The sequence below is a fragment of the Chiloscyllium punctatum genome, chromosome 1 (assembly GCF_047496795.1).
Source record: "Chiloscyllium punctatum isolate Juve2018m chromosome 1, sChiPun1.3, whole genome shotgun sequence".
NCBI classification, from domain to species: domain Eukaryota; kingdom Metazoa; phylum Chordata; class Chondrichthyes; order Orectolobiformes; family Hemiscylliidae; genus Chiloscyllium; species Chiloscyllium punctatum.
This window is the reverse complement of record NC_092739.1, coordinates 177,442,586-177,465,905: the sequence shown is the minus strand read 5'-3', so window position 1 is coordinate 177,465,905 and position 23,320 is coordinate 177,442,586. Positions and strand designations below refer to the sequence as shown.

The 23,320-nt window shown below is 43.7% G+C and overlaps 1 protein-coding gene across 1 annotated transcript in view; it reads right to left on the bottom strand.

Annotated features, from left to right (window-relative positions):
* The window catches only part of LOC140480821 (disintegrin and metalloproteinase domain-containing protein 12-like), a 228,118-nt gene that overhangs the window by 127,965 nt on the left and 76,833 nt on the right, over positions 1 to 23,320 (bottom strand). Inside the window, exons 5-6 of the mRNA XM_072576260.1 lie at positions 21,630 to 21,706; positions 17,480 to 17,654 (exon numbers count right to left, since the gene is read on the bottom strand). Coding sequence (XP_072432361.1) covers positions 17,480 to 17,654; positions 21,630 to 21,706 — 252 coding nt within the window. The remainder of the gene's footprint in view (positions 1 to 17,479; positions 17,655 to 21,629; positions 21,707 to 23,320) is intronic.

Below are 23,320 nucleotides of genomic sequence, written 5' to 3'. Positions count from 1 at the left end.
GAGCACTTTAGGGAACATCTCCGGGACACCCGCACCAATCAACCACACCGCCCCGTGGCCCAACATTTCAACTCCCCTTCCCACTCTGCCAAGGACATGGAAGTCCTGGGCCTCCTTCACCACTGCTCCCTCACCACCAGACGCCTGGAAGAAGAACGCCTCATCTTCCGCCTCGGAACACTTTAACCCCAGGGCATCAATGTAGACTTCAACAGCTTCCTCATTTCCCCTTCCCCCACCTCACCCTAGTTCCAAACTTCTAGCTCAGTAACTGTCCCCATGACTTGTCCGGACTTGTCCTACCTGCCTATCTCCTTTTCCACCTATCCACTCCGCCCTCTCCTCCCTGACCTTTCACCTTCATCCCCTCCCCCACTTACCTATTGTACTCTATGCTACTTTCTCCCCACCCCCACCCTCCTCTAGCTTATCTCTCCACGCTTCAGGCTCTCTGCCTTTATTCCTGATGAAGGGCTTTTGCCCGAAACGTCGATTCGCTATTCCTTGGATGCTGCCTGAACTGCTGTGCTCTTCCAGCACCACTAATCCAAATACATGTACATCCTGTTCCCCAGGATTCCCTCCAACAACTTGTCCACCACCGAGGTCAGGCTTACTGGTCTATAGTTCCCTGACTTGTCCTTACCATCGTTCTTAAACAGTGGCACCACTTTAGCCAACCTCCAGTCTTCTGGCACCTCACCTGTGACTCTTGATGATACAAATATCTCAGCAAGAGGAACTCTACACCTTATAAGGTATTGAAAACAGAATTTTTGAACATTTAAGGAAGAGTTGAATAGATTCACGAGAAGCTATGGGAATTACAGACCAACATCTGTCGTAAGCAAGGTGATTGAGTTTAGGAGCTGCGAGGTTATGCTGCAGTTCTACAAAACCCTGGTTAGGCCACACTTGGAATATTGTATCCAGTTCTGGTTGCCTCATTATAGGAAGGATGTAGATGCTTTAGAGAGGGTGCAGAGGAGATTTACCAGGATGCTGTCTGGATTGGAGGTTGAGTGAGCTCGGGCTTTTTACATTGGAGAGAAGAAAGAAGAGAGGTGACTTGATAGAGGTATACAGTGTAATGACAGGCATAGATAGAGTAGATAGCCAGAGACATTTCCCCAGGGCAGAAATGGCTGTCACGAGGGGTCATAATTTTAAGGTGATTGGAGGAAGGTGTAGGGGAGATGTCAGAGGTAGGTTCTTTACACAGAGAATGGTGGGTGTATGTCACTACCAGCAGTGGGAGTAGAGTCAAAAACATTAGGGACATTGAAGTGACTGCTGGACAAGCACATGGACAACAGTAAATTGAGGAGTGTGTACAAGTTTAGATCTTAGATTAAGATAAATGCTCACGGGCGGAAGGCCATTCCCTGAGCTGTACTGTTCCATGTTCTAAACAACAGGTGGACACCTTGATTTCCTTCTCCTGAAGTTACTGTTATGAACAGAACTCAGAAGCCCACGCAGTAACACAAACTTTTAGAGGGAACATGTCTTCTGTGCGGCAGCGGTTTTAGGTTTGCCAGGTGTTGTCGAAGGATGTTTGGCTAATTTCTGTAGACAGTAAGTGTCAGTTGTGGAGAGAGTGGATGCTTGTGGATATGGTGCCACTCAAGTGGGTAGCTTTTTGAATGTTGTTGGAGCTGCACCCATTTAGGCAAATGGTTGCTATTCCATCACATTCCTGACTTGTGCCTTGCAGATGGTGGATAGGCTTTTGGGAGTCAGGAGGTGAGTTACTCACTGCAGTATTCCTAGCCTCTGACCTGGTCTTGTTGCCACTTGTTTTATGTGGCCAGTCCAGTTGTATCAATGGTCAACCCCAGGATTTTGATAGTAAGCAATTTAGTGATGGGAACACCTTTGAATGTAAAGGGGCAGTGGTTATTGTCTCTTATTGGTAATGGTCACTGCCTGACATTTATGTGGCTCAAATCTTACTTGGCACTTCTCAACCTAAGTCTGTTTTAAGAAGAGTCCTCCCCACTCCTTCTCAAGGACATCCAGTGACAGGTAACAAATGCAGGACCAACCAGGAAAGCCCTTGCCAACAAGTGAAAAGATCTGTGTTTTATTTACTGCTTTCTCCACCTGTCCTGCCACTTTCAATGCTCTATGCACATATATACCCCAAGTTCCTCTGCACCTGCACCCCCTTTAGAATTGTGTCTCTTATTTCATTTTGCAACTTCTGGCACTTCATATTGCTGTATATTGAGCCTTATCTGCCACACATCCAACCCCTCCACCAACTTGTCAATATTCATTTGCAGTTCCATCACAATCATTCTCACCAGTTGTAGTTTTTCAAGTTTTGTATCATCTGCAAACTTATAAATTCTCTCTTCCCAGTAACTTTAAAAAGGGACACAAAAGTCATAAAAACAGCAAATGCAAATTATGAAAGGAAGCTGGAACAATGTATAAAAATGGACAGCAAAAGTGCAAAAGGAAGAAAGTAGCTAAAGTGAATGTTGCTCACTTGGAGGATGAGGCTGGTCAGTTAATAATGGTGAACTCTGAAATAACAGAGTCACTAAATCAATGTTTTGCCTCAGTTTTCAAGGGAGTCCCTGACACCAATCCAGCAGTAACAGGAGTATGTCTTTCAGCCCCCTGAGCCCAATCTACCATCCAGCGAGATTATGGCTGATCTGTGGCCTCATTCCATAAAACTGTCTTTGGACAATATCCTTTAATACCATGGTTTAACAACAATGTATTCATCTCCAATTTCAAATTAACAACTGAGCCAGCATCCACTGCCATTTGTGAGGGAAATTTCCAAACATCTACCACCTTTTGGGTGTAGACATGATTTCTTATATCTCTCCTGAACAGTCTGGCCCTAATTCTCAGTCCATGCCCCCTACGTGTATACTACTTTAGTGACAGGTGAACAGAAGTTATCGAAAATGAGGAACTTAGAACAATCATCATCATGAGGGAAAACATACAAAGCAAACTGTTGGGATTGAAGGCAGGTAAGTCCCCAGTGACTGAGACCTACATCTACATCTACATCTTAAAGGAACTGAATCTATTGGTTATAACTTTGCAAAATCCCCTGAATGCGGGAACAGTTCCTCTGGAAAATTGCAAATGTAACACTCTTATTCAAAAGGGGATGGAGGCAGAAAATAAGAAATTACAGGTGAGTTAGATTAGCATGTATTGATGGGAAATTGTTAGAATTCATTATTAAGGAAAATTAGGACATTTGGAAAGTCAAAATACAATCATGTTCGACTAATTTGCTAGAGTTCTTTGAAGATGCCATAAGCAAAGTGAATATTGGAATCCTGTAGATTTTGTATCAGTAGAATTCAGAAGGCATTTGAAAAGGTTACACAGAAAAGGTCAATACACAAGGTCACATGGAGTGAGGGGAATTTATTAGCTAGGATAGAGGACCGTCTAACCAGCAGAAAACAGAGAGTCAGGATAACTGGATTTTTTAAACTTCATTTGCAAATGAAGGTATGGCTGGTCAGGCAAGTATTTATCGCCCATTGCTAATTGCCTAGAGGGTAGTTAAGAGTTAATCACATTACTGTAGGTCTGGAGTCACATATCAACCAGACCAGCTAAGCGTGGCAGTTCCCTTCCGTAAAGGGAACTGGATGGGTTTGTCCAACAATCAACAATAGATTTATGGTCACCATTAGCTTCTTTTTTCCAGACTTCTGTTGATTCCAGATTCTACCATCTGCTGTGGTGGGATTTGGACCCTTGTCCCCAGAACATTACTTGGTGATGAACAGTTTCGTGATAAGATGTAATCAAGAATGTGCCACAGGTTTCAGTCCTCAGGTTCCCAACTACTTGCAACCTGGATTAACTCCATTTTTAAGAGGCATTTAGACAGACACATGAAGAGACAGGATATTCAGAATACAAACCATATGTTTCAACAGATGGGATTAGGTTAGAATGGCATCGTAGTCAGCACAGGCATGGTGGGCTGAGTGGTCTGTTTCTGTGCTATACTGTCTACCTACTATGTTCAATTAATAACTTGAATGTGAAGATAGAAAATGTCCTTGCCAAATTTGCAGATGGCACTAAAATAGGTGGAAAAGTAAGTTGTAATGAAGAACTAAGAAATTTACAAACATATGTGGATAGATTTGGTAAATGAGCCAAAATTTGGCAGATGATAAATGATGAGAATAACCATGATATGGAGGCACTGGTGTTGGATTGGGGTGGAGAAGTTCAAACATCACATAACATCAAGTTATATTCCGACAGGTTTATTTGAAGCCACAAGCTTTCAGAGCACTGCCCTTCATCAGGTGACGTCCCTCACAAAGGGGCAATGCTGCGAAAGCTTATGATTTCAAGTAAACCTGTCAAACTATAACTTGGTGTTGTGTGACTTTTGAGGAGGATAAATGTGAGGTTATTCATTTTGGATGGAGGAATATGAAAGCAACTTATTATCTAAAGGGAACGAAACTTCCGAGTGCTTCGGTACAGTGGGATCTGGGTGTCCTTGTGCATGAATTATGCAAATATGCAGGTGCTGCAGGTAATAAGGAAGGCACATGGAGTTTTGGCATTTAATGCAAAATGAATAAAGTATAAAAGTAAACAAGTATTGTTGGAATTGTACAAGGCATTAGAGAGATCACACCTTTTTGGGTCCCTTACTTGAGGACAGATGTAATTGTATTGGTGACACTTCATCAGAAATTGCAGCAGCTATCACACAGTGGTGTTTATGCTGAGCACTGGGTGGTAGGAAGGGAGGGGTGTAGAGGGAAGGGGAGATGAGCAGATAGGTGGAGATGGATCGCAGAGAGAGAGAGAGAGAAAGGCTAGGGAGGGATTGATGATCATGTCAGGAAAGAAGAGAAACTGACAAAGTGATAATAAAAACTAAGAGTAGGAGAGATTGGATAGGCTGTAGGCCAGATTTGCTGAAATTATCCAGTAATTTGTTTTTGATGTGGTTATTTGTAAAGTCTAGTGAGGAACCGATCAATTTTGACAGCCATTAATTGTTCTGATTTACTGTGTAGTGAATCCAGTGATAGGGAGTCTAATTTGGCCTAGCTAACTATCCTATGTCCTGACAATAGTTGAAGGTCCCCAGATCCCAGGGACTGATCTATCTGAGAATACTAAGGGAAGCAAGTGAAGATATTGCTGGGGGCCCGTATGAAATGATTGTATCCTCATTAGTCACAGATGAGGTCCCAGAGAAATGGAAAATAGCCAATGCTCTTCCTTTGTCTCAGAAAGACAACAGAGACAGACCAGGAAATTATAGCCTGTTGAGTCTTAGGTCAGTGGTAGGGAAATTATTGAAGAAAATTCTAAGCGACAGAATTTACTCATATTGGAAAATTATGGAGTTATTAGTGAGAGAGAGGATGGTTTTGTGTGGGGGAGCTCATTCCTCACCCATTTGATTGAGTTCTTTGAAGAAATGACAAAGATTATTGATGAGGGCAGAGTGCTTGATGTTGTCAAATGGACTTTAGCAAAGCCTTTGATAAGGTCCCTCATGGCAAGATGATACAAAAGTTGAAGTTATGTGTGATCTGTGATGTGTGGTGCTGGAAAAGCACAGCAGGTCAGGCAGCATCCAAGGAGCAGGAGAGTTGACATTTTGGGCAAAAGCCCTTCATCAAGAATGTCGACTCTTCCAATGTTGGTACAGCCCACAGATGTTAATAAGGACTACTTTTCAGTGTCGACAGGGCTGTGGTTGATGTGGTCACTTCCAGAGTGTAGGTCAAAGACAAATGATCTGTCTGGTTTCAGTCCTTTTTTGAGACTTTGTCACAAACTAAACTGAATGATTTCAGAGGCATGTTAGAAGCAAACCACATTGTTGTACGTCTGGAGTCACGTGTATGCCAAACTGGATCAGGATGGCAGAATTCCTTCCCAACAATTGTTTCATGGCCTACATTAGAATTTTAATTCCAAATTTTGTTGAACTCAAATTCCTCTATCTACAGTGGCAGGATTAAGACAAGGGTTCCCAAAACATTAGCTGGTTTCCTGCGTTTCTCATCCAGTGATTGTGTGTGTGTTGCAGGTGCACAGTTGTGAGAGATGAAGGTGAGAGGGCTGTATTTTATTTGGTTGTTTCCCTAACAAGCTCCAGGTGGACAAATCCCCAGGACCGGATGGGATCCCAGGTTCCTGAGGGAGGCAAGAGAGGAAATTACTGGGGCCCTGACAGATATCCTTGTGGCATCCTTAAATACAGGTGAGGACTGGAAGGTTGCTCATGTTGTCCCCCTGTACAAGAAGGATAGTAGGGATATTCCAGGTAACTACAGACCAGTGAGCCTGTCATCACTGGTATGAGAGTTGCTGGAGAGGTACTGAGGGATTGGATCTATTGATACTTGGAAAATAATAGGCTTATCAGTGATAGGCAACATGGTTTTGTGCGGGAGAGATCATGCCTAACCAACTTAATACTGTTCTTTGTGGAAGTGACCAAGTTGATAGATGAAGGAAGGACTGTTGATGTCATATACATGGACTTTAGTAAGGCGTTTGATAGGGTTCCTCATGGTAAACTAACGGAGAAAGTGAAGTCACATGGTGTGCAGGGTGTTCTAGCTCGGTGGATAAAGAACTGGTTGAACAACAGGAGTCAGAGAGTAGTGGTTGAAGGAAGTTTCTCAGAATGGAGGAAGGTGACCAGTGGTGGTCCACAGGGATCAGTATTGGGGCCACTGTCATTTGTAATGTACATAAATGATCTGGAAGAGGGAACTGTTGGTATGATCAGTAAGTTTGCAGCTGACATGAAAATTGGTGGAGTAGCAGAAAACATAAGGGACTGTCAAAGATACAGGAGAATATAGATAGACTGGAGAGTTGGGCGGAGAAGTGGCAGATGGAGTTCAATCCAGACAAAGGCGAGGTGATGCATTTTGGGAATCTAATTCTAGTGCCTTGGGAAATTATACAGTAAATAGAAGAGCCTTGGGAAAAGTTGATGAGCAGAGAGATCTGGGAGTTCAGGTCCATTGTACCCTGAAGGTTGCTGCACAGGTGGATAGAGTTGTCAAGAAGGCATATAGTATGCTTGCCTTCATCGAGCGGGGTATTGAGTATAAGAGCTGGCAGATCATGTTAAAATTGGACAAGACATTGGTTTGGCCGCATTTATAATATTGTGTACAGTTCTGGTTGCCACATTATCAAAAGGATGTGGACGCTTTGGAGAGGGTGCAGAAAAGGTTTATGAGGATGTTGCCTGGTATGGAAGGTGCTAGCTATGAAGAGGAGGTTGAGTAGGTTAGGATTGTGTTCATTAGAAAAAAGGAGATTGAGGGGGGACCTGATTGAGGTTTACAAAATCATGAAGAGTATAGACAGGGTAGATAGAGATAAGCTTTCTCCCAGGGGGAAAGATTCAATAACGAGAGGTTACACATTCAAGTTAAGAGGTGAAAATTTTAAGGGGTATATATGCAGCAAGTACTTTTCACAGAGAGTGGTAGGTGCCTGTTACATGTTGCCAGCAGAGGTGGTAGAGGCAGGCACGGTAGATTCATTCAAGATGTGGCTAGATAGATGCATGAGTAGGTGAGGAGCAGAGGGATACAGATGCTTAGGAATTGGGCGACAAGTTTGGAGAGTGGACTTTGATCAGCTCAGGCTTGGAGGGCCAAAAGGCCTGTTTCTGGGCTGTAAATTTTCTTTGTTCTTTGTTCTTTGTCCAAGTGCACTGGGGTGACCTTTTCATTGTGCCCGTTCCTGGTTCACACGACTCTCCCCACCAGCCCTCCCAAAACCCCAGGCACCTTTCCCTGCAAGCGTAAAAGATGCAAAATTTGTCCGCACACCATCACCACCCCCCCCACCCCCCCCCCCACCCCCACCTCCATCCATGGCCTCAAACAGTCCTTCCAGGTGAGACAGAGGTTCACCTGCATTTCCTGCAATTTAGTTTATTGAATGCAGTGGTCCCAATGTGGTCTTCTCTACATCAGGGAGATAAAACATAAACTTAGGACCCATTTCGCCAAGCATTACAGCCAGGCCTGCAGGAGCTGACCGGACCTCCCAGTCACCATCCTTTTTTTAAAGATATATTTTCATTGATAAAATAGATTTTTAAATATTACCACAAATACAAAACAATACATTTCAAAACAATACAAAAAGAAACACGAGAGAAAAAGTAAAAGAAACCCATACCCCCATGTACCCCCATAATATATAATATAAAAACCCAACTAACTATTTAACTAAATAAATAATTACCAACAACAAACTAATCAATAATAATAACTCAACTCGGCCAAACAAGACAGTCATACATTCACAGTTCCTCTTCCTTGGATATTGGACTTGTAAAACCCAATCGTTATGGCTATGTAAAAGCCCTTGTTAGTGTGGCAGATAAATCTGAGTCCAGGTATTCCAAAAAGGGCTGTTATGTCTTATAAAAATTCTCAGTCTTGTGGTGTACTATACTTGTGAGAAAATCCAAGAGAATATATTCCAAAACAATCTTCCGCCAACCCAACAGTCCCGGGAGTTTTCAGATACCCAACCCAGATACCCAACCTAGCAAGATATTCTTTCTTGCACAAAAAGTGAGGATATTGAAAAGCTTTTTCTTATGCACATCTGCAGGGAACACACTGGGCAGGCCCAAAAGAAGAGAGATTGGGTCCTTCTGCACCCTTACACCCAAAATCCCCTCCATTCCACCTGCCACAGTGCTCCAGTATGTTTGAAGCCTACCACAGGTCCAGAGACAATGGGTGAGAGTGTCCGTACAGACCTTGCACTTGGGACATGTTGAAGATACCCCTGGTTTAAATTTTGACAAATAGTCCAAAACCAAGTGGACCCTATGGAGAATCTTCAACTGTAAAGCATGGGACCGATTGCAAATTGATACCTTTCTTGCATTTTCCCAAATATCTTCCCACACCTCTGAAGAAACTTCAACACCTCACTCTCTCTCCCATATCCTGTAGAGCCAATCGAACTCAGCTGAGGGGCATCCCCCAAACTGATGATATAAAGTGCTAACAGAAAGTGTACTCTCAGCATGAACACCATCCTCTCTATATCAGATTTGTTGGGATCAATCTAAAGTGTAGCTTTTTTTGAATAAAATCCTTAACTTGAAAAAATAAACAGAAGAGGTCTCTTTTAGATAGCGGATATTTCCATGCTAACTGATCAAAGGACATCATTGTGTCTCCCTCAAATAAATCACCCGTGCAAGACACACCCCTAGCTGCCCAACACTTGAATCCTGAATCTATCATGGAGGAGAAAGTGAGGACTGCAGATGCTGGAGATCAGAGCTGAAAATGTGTTGCTGGAAAAGTGCAGCAGGTCAGGCAGCATCCAAGGAGCAGGAGAATCGACGTTTCGGGCATGAACCCTTCTTCAGGAATGAGGAAAGTGTGCCAAGCAGGCTAAGATAAAAGGTAGGGAGGAGGGACCTGGGGGAGGGGCGTTGGAAATGCGATAGGTGGAAGGAGGTTAAGGTGAGGGTGATAGGCCGGAGTGGGGGTGGGGGAAGAGAGGTCAGGAAGAAGATTGCAAGTTAGGAAGGTGGTGCTGAGTTCGAGGGTTGGGACTGAGACAAGGTGGGGGGAGGGGAAATGAGGAAACTGGAGAAATCTGAGTTCATCCCTTGTGGTTGGAGAGTTCCTAGGCGGAAGATGAGGCGCTCTTCCTCCAGCCGTCGTGTTGCTATGGTCTGGCGACGGAGGAGTCCAAGGACCTGCATGTCCTTGGTGGAGTGAGAGGGGGAGTTAAAGTGTTGAGCCACGGGGTGGTTGGGTTGGTTGGTCCGGGTGTCCCAGAGGTGTTCTCTGAAACGTTCCGCAAGTAGGTGGCCTGTCTCCCCAATATAGAGGAGGCCCCATCGGGTGCAGCGGATGCAGTAAATGATGTGTGTGGAGGTGCAGGTGAATTTGTGGTGGATATGGAAGGATCCCTTTGAGCCTCGGAGGGAAGTAAGGGAGGAGGTGTGGGCGCAAGTTTTGCATTTCTTGCGGTTGTAGGGGAAGGTGCCGGGAGTGGAGGTTGGGTTGGTGGGGGGTGTGGGCCTGACGAGGGAGTCGCGGAGGGAGTGGTCTTTTCGGATCTATCATCCCTGGTTGAAAACCCAACATGCCCACTATAGGTATAAGAGAAGATGTTTTGCCAGTATTGTCTTCCCTCTGTCGAATTGCCCTCCATGTTTTAACAGTATGGATAACTATTGGGTTATGGCAATATTCCCTGACTGTCTTCATGTTGTCTAGAAACAGCAAACTAAAAAGGGGGCTCGTTGTCTGGGAGGCTTCGATATCTAACCATATTGAAAGAGGGTCCCCACAGGCCCAATCACTCAGACAGGATTAGAGCAAGCTTAGTTGGTAGCTTTTAATGTCCGGAAGGTCCACTCCCCCCAGTCTCTGAGGCAGTTGCAGTTTAACTAACTTAATGAGGGGCTGCTTATGATGCCAAATAAAGGAGCTGAACCAGCCATTCAGCCTCCTGAATGTTTACTTATTGAAAATCAGGAGGAGCATCCGTATAGGGTATAACAAACGGGTGAGAACGTTCATCTTAATAAGCGCTATCCAACCCAACCATGAGACTGGAAGCTTTGAAAAGCTGATCCAGAACTTGGGTAATGAATATGCCCAAATACACAAAACCCCCTTTGACCACTTAAATGGAAATCGATATTTGCCCTCAAGACCACCTTCGTAAGACCACCCATTGGCAGAGCCTCTGATTTTGCAAGATTAAACTTGTACCCCGAAAAGGTGCCAAGCATGTAGATGCATTGTGCTTTTGCCCGAAACGTCGATTTCGAAGCTCCTTGGATGCTGCCTGAACTGCTGTGCTCTTCCAGCACCACTAATCCAGAATCTGGTTTCCAGCATCTGCAGTCATTGTTTTTACCGCATTGTATCAGGCAAGGCACTGAAACTGCTGGATTTGAAAAAAAATTAGGACATCGTCTGATACAACAAAATCTTATGTAATTTTGACCCCACTTCTGGAGCTGATCGATTAGGGTTCCTGCGAATGGCCTCTGCTAATGGTTCAATCACCAACGTAAAAAACAGTGGCGAAAGAGGACATTCCTGCCGGCTGCTCCTTAAAATTGCTGGATCATACCCCACTGGTGATGTCCGCAGCGAGAGGGCCTCTGTAGAGAACCTTTAACCATCTTAAAAAGACTTCGCCCAAACCAAACTGTGTATAGAAAAGGTATGACAGTTCAACTCAGTCAAATGCCGTCTCTGCATCCAGAGAAATCACCAATCCCTGTATTGACTGTTGTTGACATGTTTGAATTACATTGAGCAGTCTCCTAACATTATTGGAGGGTCTGCAACCCTTTATGAAGCCCATCTGATCCTCTTTAACAATAGAAGATAACACAGTCTCAGCCTTAATGCGAGAGTCTTAGAGAGGATTTTAAAGTCCACATTTAAGGGCGAAATGGGTCTGTACGAAGCACAGTCCTCTGGGACCTTCCTTTTTTAAGAATAAGCAAAATATTGGCCTGTCTCAGAGATGACGGGAGACAATCATGGCTCTATGACTTATTAAACATTAAATCCGGCCTGACAGTATGTTTATAAATTCCTTGTAGAATTCACTGGGAAGTCCATTCTGAAGCTGCCTTACAGCTTCCTGCACCTCTTGCTCTCATAAGGGGGCATTGAGAAAGGACTCTTGTTGGGAGGTCATGCCCAGGAGCTCCAGATCCTTAAAAAAGATTCCATTTTGGTCTGCCCCTCCTCACAACCCTCAAATTGGCATAACATTGAGTAAAATCTCTGGAATGCCATATTAATCTTTTTGGAGTCAAATGTTAGGTTCCTCGATGCTTCCCTGATCGCCAGCATGGCTTGTGGGGCACTCCTTTCCCTGGCGAGATATGCTCATTATTTGCCTGGCCTGTCACCATGCTCATACAAGCGTTGCTTTGCAAAAGTAAGCTCCTTCTTTGCTGTCTGCATGAGCACAGAATTCAATGCAGACCGCAGTGCTGTAATCCTCTGGAGTATGACTAACGAGGGCCTGTCAGAGTAAGCCTTCTCGGCTACCTTCAACCGTGCTTCACGGAGACATTGCTACTCACCCTTCTGCTGCTTCCTACTGGCAGAGTAGGAAATAATTAACCCCCTGGCATAGGCTTTGGCAGTTTCTCAAAGGACGGATGGATTACCAACCAACCTGAGTTAATGTCTAAGAATGCCCAAAATTCCCTAGAGAAATACTCCACAAACACATTATCCTTGAGGATAAAAGGACCTATTCACCAATACTTCGAACGCACTGTAACATCCTTAACCTTAACCAACAGGTGCACTGGAGCGTGATCGGAGATGGTAATATCACCAATCGTACAAGATGCCACCAAGTCCAGGGTTGCCACAGGGGTCAGAGAAAAAGCATCAATCCTGATGTGACATCTGTGCGAATTGAAACAAAAAGTAAAATCCCTGCCTGTCGGGTGGAGATGCCTCCAGACATCCACCAACCCTAACTCTTCCCACACACACAGATCCACTAATTGTTTCGTTTGTACAGAGGGTATCAGGGGGCCTTTGGGCATCCTGTCTACTGTGGGATCCATGAGACAGTTAAAATCTCCCCCTTTAATGATGTGCCAGGACTCGAGATTGATCAGTTTAGAAAACGCATTTACCTAAAATTTGAGGGGATGAGCAGGAGACCAATAAACATTTAAAACACCACATTCTTCCCCATTTTAAGAATTACAAACCTTCCATGTGTGTCTTTAACACACTCTCGTAACTTAAATGGGAGATTCCTCCTAACCAGTATAGCCACTGCCCGACTTCTGGTATTAAATGATGAAAAATAAACTTGGTTAAAGCCATTCTGCTGTAGTTTCTGGCTCCCTATCATCCAAGTGTGTGTCCTGTAACAAAGCAGTATGTTCTCCTTTCTAAGACTCAAAAGTACCTTCTTCTGAACTGGTGAGTGACTCCCCTTGATACACCATTTAATTAAGTCATTCATCATAACCTTCTGCAGTAACATTTAAATTCCAGAGAGGAGGAACACGAACCACAAATCACTGAGCCTTAGAGTCACATGATCCATTCAACATAAAAACTACATAAACTAAAACCACGACATTTAACAAACCTACAAAACTATCAAAGATTAAAAACTACAAAAACCAAAAAACAAACCAACATATAAAGCACCAACGGCACTGAGTAGAGGAACTCAACCCCTGCCCACAGGGGGCAATTACCCATCCCAAACTGCCCATAAGTAGGCACCTAGCCACCCCAACCATTTTCCCTCCTCCTAGCTCAAGCCGCACCACAAACACAAGCAGAAAAGAAAGGAAATACACCATGGAATAAAGAACATATCTTAAAGAAAAAAGGATAAATACTGCCCCCTCCATCCTTTGGTATAACTTAACTTAGAAATTAAAAGTACATATCTCAACCACCACCAAACATAATTTAAACAAGTTATTACCCCATAGAAGAAAAAAGGAAAAGAAAGCTCCAACTGGACTTCCTCTGTTTTCTTTTAAAAAAACAAAGACTATTTGTACATATTAAATTGTTCAGATGAGGTTAATTTGTCCACAAAGTCTATTGCCTTCTCCGATGTGTCATAGAGAGAGAGGTATAGATCCATCTAAGGTGTTTTACCGGAGCACCACCCATTACCTCAGAGAGTACTGAATCCCAAGCTCTCTCAGTCTTCTCTTGACACCGTCACAGGATATTCTTTTCTGGATCACCGCCGCTGAGAAGTCCTGGAAGAACATGACCCTAGCACCCTCATAAATTAGGGCCTTTGGATCCTTCCCCTTGATTCTGGAAGCTTCCACGATTCTCTCCTTATTTCTGTAGTGATAAAACTGCACCAGGAGAGGACGAAGATTTTGACCCAGACCTGATCTCCACGTCTTGACCCGGTGAGGCCCCTCGATCTTCAAGCCTCTCATGCCAGCCTCCAAGTTAAAGAATTTTGGCATCCATTCCTCAATAAAATCCACAGGCCGCTCTCCTTCCTTACCCTCAGGCAGACCAACAATCGGAATATTCTTTCTCCTGCCCTTGTTCACAAGATCATCCACTTGGTCATGCAAACTACAGACCTGCTTCTCCAGGGCTTGGATCCTATCTCTGGAGGAACTGGCATCAACTTCCACCCCTGTGACTTTGCATTCAACCTCATCTGTCTGCTTTTCCAGGTCTCCGAGCTGCTGTTCATGCTTCTGCAGCATGATAGAGATCGGGGCCAGCTTCTCCTCTTTCTGCTTACCCAACATCTCACAAGATTTTGTGAGCTTGTTCACCAGAGCCTGGTAAGTAATTGAGTCCAATGATCCTGCAGGCAAGGCCTTGGGTCCAGCCTCAGACAGTCCTCCTCCCTTCTTCGGCATCTCTGGATGGCAAAAACGCAGGTAAGTCAGTTTTTCACAGTTTTCTCGGACTCATTGACCTTTCTAGAATCCCAAGATATCGTGATGGTCCAGGTTGAGCGGGTTAGAAATTCATCCTACTTGTGCTGCAGTGCTGAGCTCTGCAACACGATCCTCCCAGATCACCACCATCTTGGATCCCCCCTTCCGTTCAATTTAAAGTACTCTTCCCCCTCCTTTTCCTACATAACCATCCTTTGCCTCCTCCATTGCCACAGTGAATCTGAGCACAACACCTCACCTTCCACCTTCCACCTGAGCACCTTACAGCCTGGAGGACTTAACATTGTTGAGTTCTCCGGTTTGAAATATCCTCTCTTCCCATCCTCCTCCTCTGTTTCCAGCCCCTTCTACTCCCTTCCATTCCTCTGATCAGCCCTTCCTCTCAACTCCCAACTGGATTCATTCTTCCCATCCACCAACCAGGTCGTACCCTTGACCAGTGTTGACCTACCCTACCTCACCTCCCCTGCCCTCCCCTCCCCTGCCCTCTCCCACCCAAAAGCCTTCCCCATAACTCCCCTCCATCCCCTTTATCTGCAGCTCCCCTTACCCCCAGCTAACCCCTGAAGAAGTATTACACCCAAAACGTTGACTTCTCCACCTCTGGATACTGCCTGGGTTACCGTGTTCTTCCAGCCTCCTGCGTGTGTATCTCCCTGACAGCTCTCTGGCTATCGATGTTTTAATTCCAGTAGTGGCAAGACCAAGCCCTTCTATCACCCACCATCACATATAGGTTGAAAATAAGAACATCTTGTACACGTTTGACACAAAAATAGGAATTTCTGGAAAACTTCAGCATGTCTGACATCATAGTCATCCAGCACAGAAGCAGCCTCTTCAGTCCAACCATAATGCTGACCATAATCCCAAACTAAACTGGTCCCACCTGCCTACTCCTGGCCTGTATCCCTCCTAACCTTTCCTATTCATGTACTTATCCAAATGATGAGGCCAGACCACTCAAAAACATTCTTAAGCAAGCAGCCCAGACCATAACTTTGCAATTTGTTTCGGTAAGTGTACAGTGAAAATTACCTGGAGTAAGTCAGTGAGGTTGACTACCAGATTTTAAAATAGACAAAAATGTATTCATAAAATTACACAAGGATTCCTGATGAAGGGCTTTTGCCTGAAACATCAATTTTCCTGCTCCTCAGATGCTGCCTGACCTGCTGCACTTTTCCAGCACCACTCTAATCTAGACTCTGATCTCCAGCATCCACAGTACCCACTTTCGCCTACTCAGCTAGAGAGCTGACCACTCCCCTTTCATTATACACATCACTTCTAAAACATGACCACTTTAGCCTGAAGTCTCATCTGTTTACATATCGACATAAAGCCTCTCAACATCCTTTCTCATCGCTGCGCCAAACTAGTCACCTTGGAGCTGGTAGGGTTTTATGACTCCACTGGAAAAATCAAGGACACAGTATCCTTGAGAAAAGGAACAGCTTTTGGAAAAAAGGGACCAGCTTTGTGACACTTTTAAATATTGTAATTGTACCCACATCCACCAGTTCCTCAGGAAGTTCATTCCATATACGAACCAACCTCTGAGTACAAACTTTGCCCCTCATATCTTGTTTAAATCTCTTTCCTCTCACCTTAAAAATGCGTCCCCTAGCCTTGAAATCCCACATCTTAGTGAATAAGATAACTACTATTAACTCTATGTATATCCCTCATTATTTTATGAACTTCTCTAAAGTCACCTCTCAAGCTCCTCTGCTCCATGAGAAAGTCCCAGCATATTCAGCTTTTCTTTATAATTCAAACCTTCCATCCCCAGCAACACTCTAGCAAATCTCTTCTGAACCCTCTCCAGCTGAACTTTGTTCCTGTAACTGAGCGATCACAACTGGACACAGTATTCCAAAAGAGATCTCACCAATGTCCCGTACAGTCTGAACATGACTTCCCACCTCCTATACTCAAAGCATCTGTGGAGAAAAATCAAAGATCACATTTCGAATTGCGTGACCCTTCCTCAGAACAGATTCTCACAGCATCCACAGTATTTCCAGTTTTTATTTTGTACTCTTTTCATTGGGTTTGTTAAGTCGGGAATTTCCGTTATTCCATATTCTATCCTTCTATCCCTGACATAAGATCTTGGAATATGACAAGGTCTTTAAGGTCCATGGGGAATCACCAACAAATCTCCCCTGGTGTGTACCCTTAGTAACAGGCAATGGCCTGCTGAGCTGGACCTCATGACCTGAGCCCTTTATAAAGCAGGTCCAGGGATGGGACGACAGAACTGTCTGTCAGAGCAGGGACAGCCAGTGTGTGCCATGAGTAGTGGCTCTATTTTGATGCTCAACAATAAATAATGTACTTTTACAGTTAGTTCCCTGTGTTATTACAAAGAGATTTCACAAGGATTTACTTAGAGGATGGAATTGGGACTGACTGTCCAAAGGGTGGCAGAATTTGCAATAACATTATGAAATGATTAAAATGCTGTTGGGGACTGAAATACACCAGTTTCATCTTTATTACATTGTTCAAGCATCTCATCATTGACATTTTTTGCTGTTTTTACTGAATTTTTTTTTTCTGAGCTGAATGATTACTGCTTTACATTTCTCTTACAGTGGTTCAAACTCTTTACTGTCAGCACATTTTGTCATCAGTGACAGAAAGAAAGTCTGAAGAATAGTGAAATGATGGGGCAGATGAATGAAAACTGATTGTCAGCGACTGGAAACAGTCTAGCACAAGAGGTCAGAGAGAAACAATTCAATATAAGAGCTTTATAACAGGAGATTTGCATCACAGAAAGAATAACGCAGTCATGGATTCATTTCTAGAGTCAGTGTTTCAGAGACAATCTCCATCAATATTGACTTTCAATAGGAGATCAAGAGAGAGTCAGAAGGGAAACGGGAATATGCTGAGTAAATGAACTTTCCATGAGCTGACTGAGCCGAAGGCTGTGTCTGAGGATTGTATTTTCTATGGGACTTCTTTCTTTCAGTGAGTCAGTTAGTTACAGTGTTCATTACTCACCCTCTGAGAGGGCTGGAGGTGATCGGTCAGGTTTAACTCAAGGGTTAGATTTCTGACTCCACAGCTACTTGGTACTGGCAGGAGATCTTCAGCTCTGTATAACAAATGACGACCACTTGCATCCCCACCAATAGGTTCAATGACGTATGTTCGATTATTGAACACAATCACAGCACTGCAGAAGAGAAACAAACAAAGATAGAGAGAAAACAATCCTTGTAACCTCTACCCTGTTGAATAATATTACAACACAGCGGTGAACCCTTCTGTAATTAAACCAAGCACCCAGAAAAGCTCACCTCATCTTGTAATCTGTTAAATTGTGAGTGACAGTGAATTCCCAAATTCCACTATTTAAAGAATTTATCCTTTAACTCTAAAAGTGAACATTAAACAACTACTCACAACTCTAAGCCCCCTTTCCCTTATCTGCTTATTATCTGTCTCCAACTCCAACAAAGGCATTTTACACTTATGTGAGGAATAAGGGAATGATCAAAGAAAGAGTAGGGCCGATCAGGGATAGCATAGGGAATTTGTGTGTGGAGTCTGAAGAGGTAGGGGAAGCCCTAAATGAGTTTTTTGCTTCTGTCTTTATGAAAGAAACGACTTTGTAGTGAATGAAACCTTTGAAGAGCAGGTGTGCATGCTGGAATGGATAGAGATAGAGGAAGTTGATGTGCTGAAAATTTTGTCAAACATTAAGATTGACAAGTCGCCAGGCCCAGACCAGATTTGTCCTCGGCTGCTTTGAGAAACGAGAAATGCAATTGCTTCGCCACTTGTGAAGATCTTTGCATCCTCGCTCTCCACTGGAGACGTACCTGAGGACTGGAGAGAGGCAAATGTAATTCCTCTCTTCAAGAAAGAAAATAGGGAAATCCCCAGCAATTACAGACCAGTAAGTCTCACGTCTGTCATCTGCAAGGTGTTAGAAAGGATTCTGAGGGATAGAATTTATGACCCTCTGGAAGAGCATGGCTTGATTAAATGCAGTCAACGCGGCTTTGTGAGGGGCAGGTCATGCCTCACAAACCTTATCAAGTTCTTTGAGGATGTGACTAGAAAGGTTGATGAGGATCGAGCTGTGGATGTGATGTATATGGACTTCAGAAAGGCATTTGATAAGGTTCCCCATGGTAGGCTCATTCAGAAGGTCAGGAGGAATGGGATACAGGGGAACTTAGCTGTCTGGATACAGAATTGGCTGGCCAACAGAAGACAGCGAGTGGTAGTAGAAGGAAAATATTCTGCCTGGAAGTCTGTGGTGAGTGGTGTTCCACAAGGCTCTGTCCTTGGGCCTCTACTGTTTGTAATTTTTATCAATGACTTGGATGAGGGGATTGAAGGATGGGTTAGCAAGTTTGCAGACGACACAAAGGTTGGAGGTGTCGTTGACAGTATAGACGGCTGTTGTAGGCTGCAGCGGTACATTGACAGGATGCAGAGATGGGCTGAGAGGTGGCAGATGGAGTTTAACCTGGATAAATGTGAGGTGATGCATTTTGGTAGGTTGAATTTGAAAGTTGAGTACAGGATTAAGGATAGGATTCTTGGCAGCGTAGAGGAACAGAGGGATCTTGGTGTGCAGGTACATAGATCCCTTAAAATGGCCACCCAAGTGGACATGGTTGTTAAGAAAGTGTTCATTAACAGGGGTATTGAGTTTAAGAGTCGTGAGATCTTGTTGCAGCTCAATAAAACTTTGGTTAGACCGCACTTGGAATACTGCGTCCAGTTCTGGTCACCCTATTATAGAAAGATGTGGATGCTTTGGAGAGTGTTCAGAGGAGGTTTACCAGGATGCTGCCTGGACTGGAGGGCTTATCTTATGAAGAGAGGTTGACTGAGCTCGGACTTTTTTCATTGGAGAAAAGGAGGAGGGGAGGGGACCTAATTGAGGTATACAAGGTAATGAGAGGCTTAGATAGAGTCGATAGCCAGAGACTATTTCTCAGGGCAGAAATGACTAACACGAGGGGTCATAGTCTTAAGCTGGTTGGAGGAAAGTATAGAGGGGATGTCAGAGGCGGGTTCTTTACACAGAGAGTTGTGAGAGCGTGGAATGCGTTGCCAGCAGCAGTTGTGGAGGCAGGGTCATTGGGGACATTTAAGAGACTACTGGACATTCATATGGTCACAGAAATTTGAGGGTGCATACATGAGGATCAGTGGTCGGCATAACATCGTGGGTTGAAGGGCCTGTTCTGTGCTGTACTGTTCTATGTTCTATGTTCTGACTCCATAACTGCATACTGTTCCCATAAAACACTTATTAAAATTACATCAACTTAATTTCACAGCCGCTGTTGTCTTTGGTGTCTGCCTTCTTCCAGCTGAGGAACTCCTTGGGTTGTATTCCGTCTTTTTACGCACATATGTTGCATTGAAAAGGTGCCTTTGATAGAGAGTGTTTCATTATTGCTTGGTTGTCTTTCGATGGCAGTTGTTCTGTTTGATTTTCAAACTGCCTGCCTTTCTTATATTCCCAATATTAGATCGTCTCATTGGTTTAATGTTGGCAAAACAATAAATTCAAACTCGATTGGGTTTTAGTATCCTGGGACATAAGTTAAACTGATTGGTTAAATTCAAATTGTTGCCAAAACAGTAACCAAAACTCATGTATCCATTTAACAGGTAAATGTAGCATATTTTCAATTTTCCAGTACACTCTAGGAGTTCCATCTTATTATAAACACAAGCGCTTATAATCTCTCAATTCAGAACAGCATTCACTTTCTCTTGAAGGCACAGTGCACGCCTTCAACATCATAACAATAAACACATCCCAGTAGTTACACAGTGATTGACCCTTACCCAACTGACTAAACACACATCCTAGTACAGTTACACAGTGATTGACCCTCACCCTGCTGAATAAACACATCCTACTACAGTTACACAGTGAATGACCCTCACCCTGCTGAATAAACACATCTCAGTACAGTTACACAATGAGTGACCCTTACCCTGCTGAATAAACACATCTCAGTACAGTTACACAATGAGTGACCCTTACCCCACTGAATAAACACATCTCAGTACAGTTACACAATGAGTGACCCTTACCCCACTGAATAAACGCATCTCAGTACAGTTACACAATGAGTGACCCTTACCCCACTGAATAAACACATCTCAGTACAGTTACACAATGAGTGACCCTTACCCTGCTAAATAAACACATCTCAGTACAGTTACACAATGAGTGACCCTTACCCTGTTGAATAAACACATCTCAGTACAGTTACACAATGAGTGACCCTTACCCTGTTGAATAAACACATCTCAGTACAGTTACACAATGAGTGACCCTTACCCTGCTGAATAAACACATCTCAGTACAGTTACACAATGAGTGACCCTTACCCTGCTGAATAAACACATCTCAGTACAGTTACACAATGAGTGACCCTTACCCTGTTGAATAAACACATCTCAGTACAGTTACACAATGAATGACCCTCACCCTGCTGAATAAACACATCTCAGTACAGTTACACAATGAGTGACCTTTACCCCACTGAATAAACACATCTCAGTACAGTTACACAATGAGTGACCCTTAACCCACTGAATAAACACATCTCAGTACAGTTACACAATGAGTGACCCTTACCCTGCTAAATAAACACATCTCAGTACAGTTACACAATGAGTGACCCTTACCCTGTTGAATAAACACATCTCAGTACAGTTACACAATGAGTGACCTTTACCCCACTGAATAAACACATCCCAGTACAGTTACACAATGAGTTACCCTTACCCTGCTGAATAAACACATCTCAGTACAGTTACACAATGAGTGACCCTCATTCTGCTGAATAAACACATCTCAGTACAGTTACACATTGAGTTACCCTTACCCTGCTGAATAAACACATCTCAGTACAGTTACACAATGGGTGACGCTTAACCTGCTGAATAAACACATCTCAGTACAGTTACACAATGAGTGACCCTTACACTGTTGAATACACACATCTCAGTACAGTTACACAATGAGTTACCCTTACCCTGCTGAATAAACACATCTCAGTACAGTTACACAGCGAGTGATCCTGCCGAGGTAACATCTCATAGCCTAAAATGTTCTTACCTAAATCCAGTTTAAAACCTGAGAAGAAACTATTAGTTTCTTTACCTGAATCCTGAGCACATGCTTGCAGAGACCTGGGATCCAGGGAATCTTCTCACAGATCCCTCATAGTAACAGCGATACTGTAGGAACATACATCTCAGCATTAAACCTCCTGATAAGTGGCAATATCACAAGATTAGGTTCTAGTCCAACAAGTACATTTGAAAGTACAAGCTTTCGGAGCACTGCTCCTTTGTTAGGTGAACAGCACTCAAACGCTTGTGCTTTCAAATAAACCTGTTGGTCGACAACCTGGTGTTGTGTGATTTGTCCATCCCAGTCCAACACTGGCACCTCAATATTAGAGAATTGAGTCAATAATTGCTGATTGAATAATCTGGGAGAGAGCTGCAATTAGGGTGACAAAGTTTGCCCGGGTTAATTGTCAGTGAGTACTCAGTATCATTGTCTGCCCAGAGCTACGTTCCACTGTTAGTGCTAAAGCGAGATATTTCTGACTTTAATGTATGGCATGTGAGAATAAATCTGAGAATGAGTCACAGAGTTGTTAGTGTTTCTGTTCCAATAATCACTCACTGCACTCTTGAATGCCTCACTTGTACCTGCCTCCACCACATTTCCACAGCACGGAGGCTCAGTGGTTAGCACAACTGCCTCACAGTGCTGGAGACCTAGGTTGATTCCAGCCTTGTGTGACTGTGTGGAGTTTGCAGAACAACAAAAACAATAGAGCACTAAAGGATGATGCAGTACAGGAACAGGCCCTTCAGCCCTTCAAACCTGTGCCAACACATTTTGTTCTTCTATACTAAAACTGTCTTCAGTTACAGGATCCATATCCCTCTGTTCACTTCCTATTCATGTACTTGTCCACATGCTTCTTGAAAGCTGCTATTTTGTCTCCTTGCACCACCTCCTTGAGCAGCACTCACTGCCCTTTGTGTGAAAAATGTGCCTCAGATGTCTCTTTTAAACTTGCCCCCCTCACATCTTGAACCTGTGTCCCCTAGTAATTGACCCCTCCCACCCTGGGAAAAAGCCTCATACTTTCCACTCTATCCACGCCATTCACAATCTTCTCAACTTCTATTAGGTTGCCCCTGTCAACCTCCTGCATTCCAGTGAAAGCAAACCCAGTCTGTCCAACCTTTCTTCATAGCTAAATCCCCCAGGCCAGGCAACATCCTGGTAAACGTTTTCTGGACCCTCTCCAAGGCATCCGTCTGATAGTGTGGTGGCCAGAATTTTCTTATTTTAAAGGTAAATATGAAGTGTATGTTCCAGATGTGATGCAACTGGTTAAACTACTCGACATTAAGCAACACACAATTTAAACACGATAGTTAAAATACAAACAAAATAAAGAGGAATTTAAAATTCCATAACTATTGACAGGGTTAACCAAATAACAGTGCATTGAATATGGAAGATGGGATTTCATGTTGCAGTTGGACAGGGCATTGGTTAGGCCACTTTTGGAATGCTGTGTACATAGAACATAGAACATAGAAAAATACAGCGCAGTACAGGCCCTTTGGCCCTCGATGTTGCGCCAATCCAAGCCCACCTAACCTACACTAACCCACTATCCTCCATATACCTATCCAATGCCCGTTTAAATGCCCATAAAGAGGGAGAGCCCACCACTGCTACTGGCAGGGCATTCCATGAACTCACGACTCGCTGAGTAAAGAATCTACCCCTAACATCTGTCCTATACCTACCACCCCTTA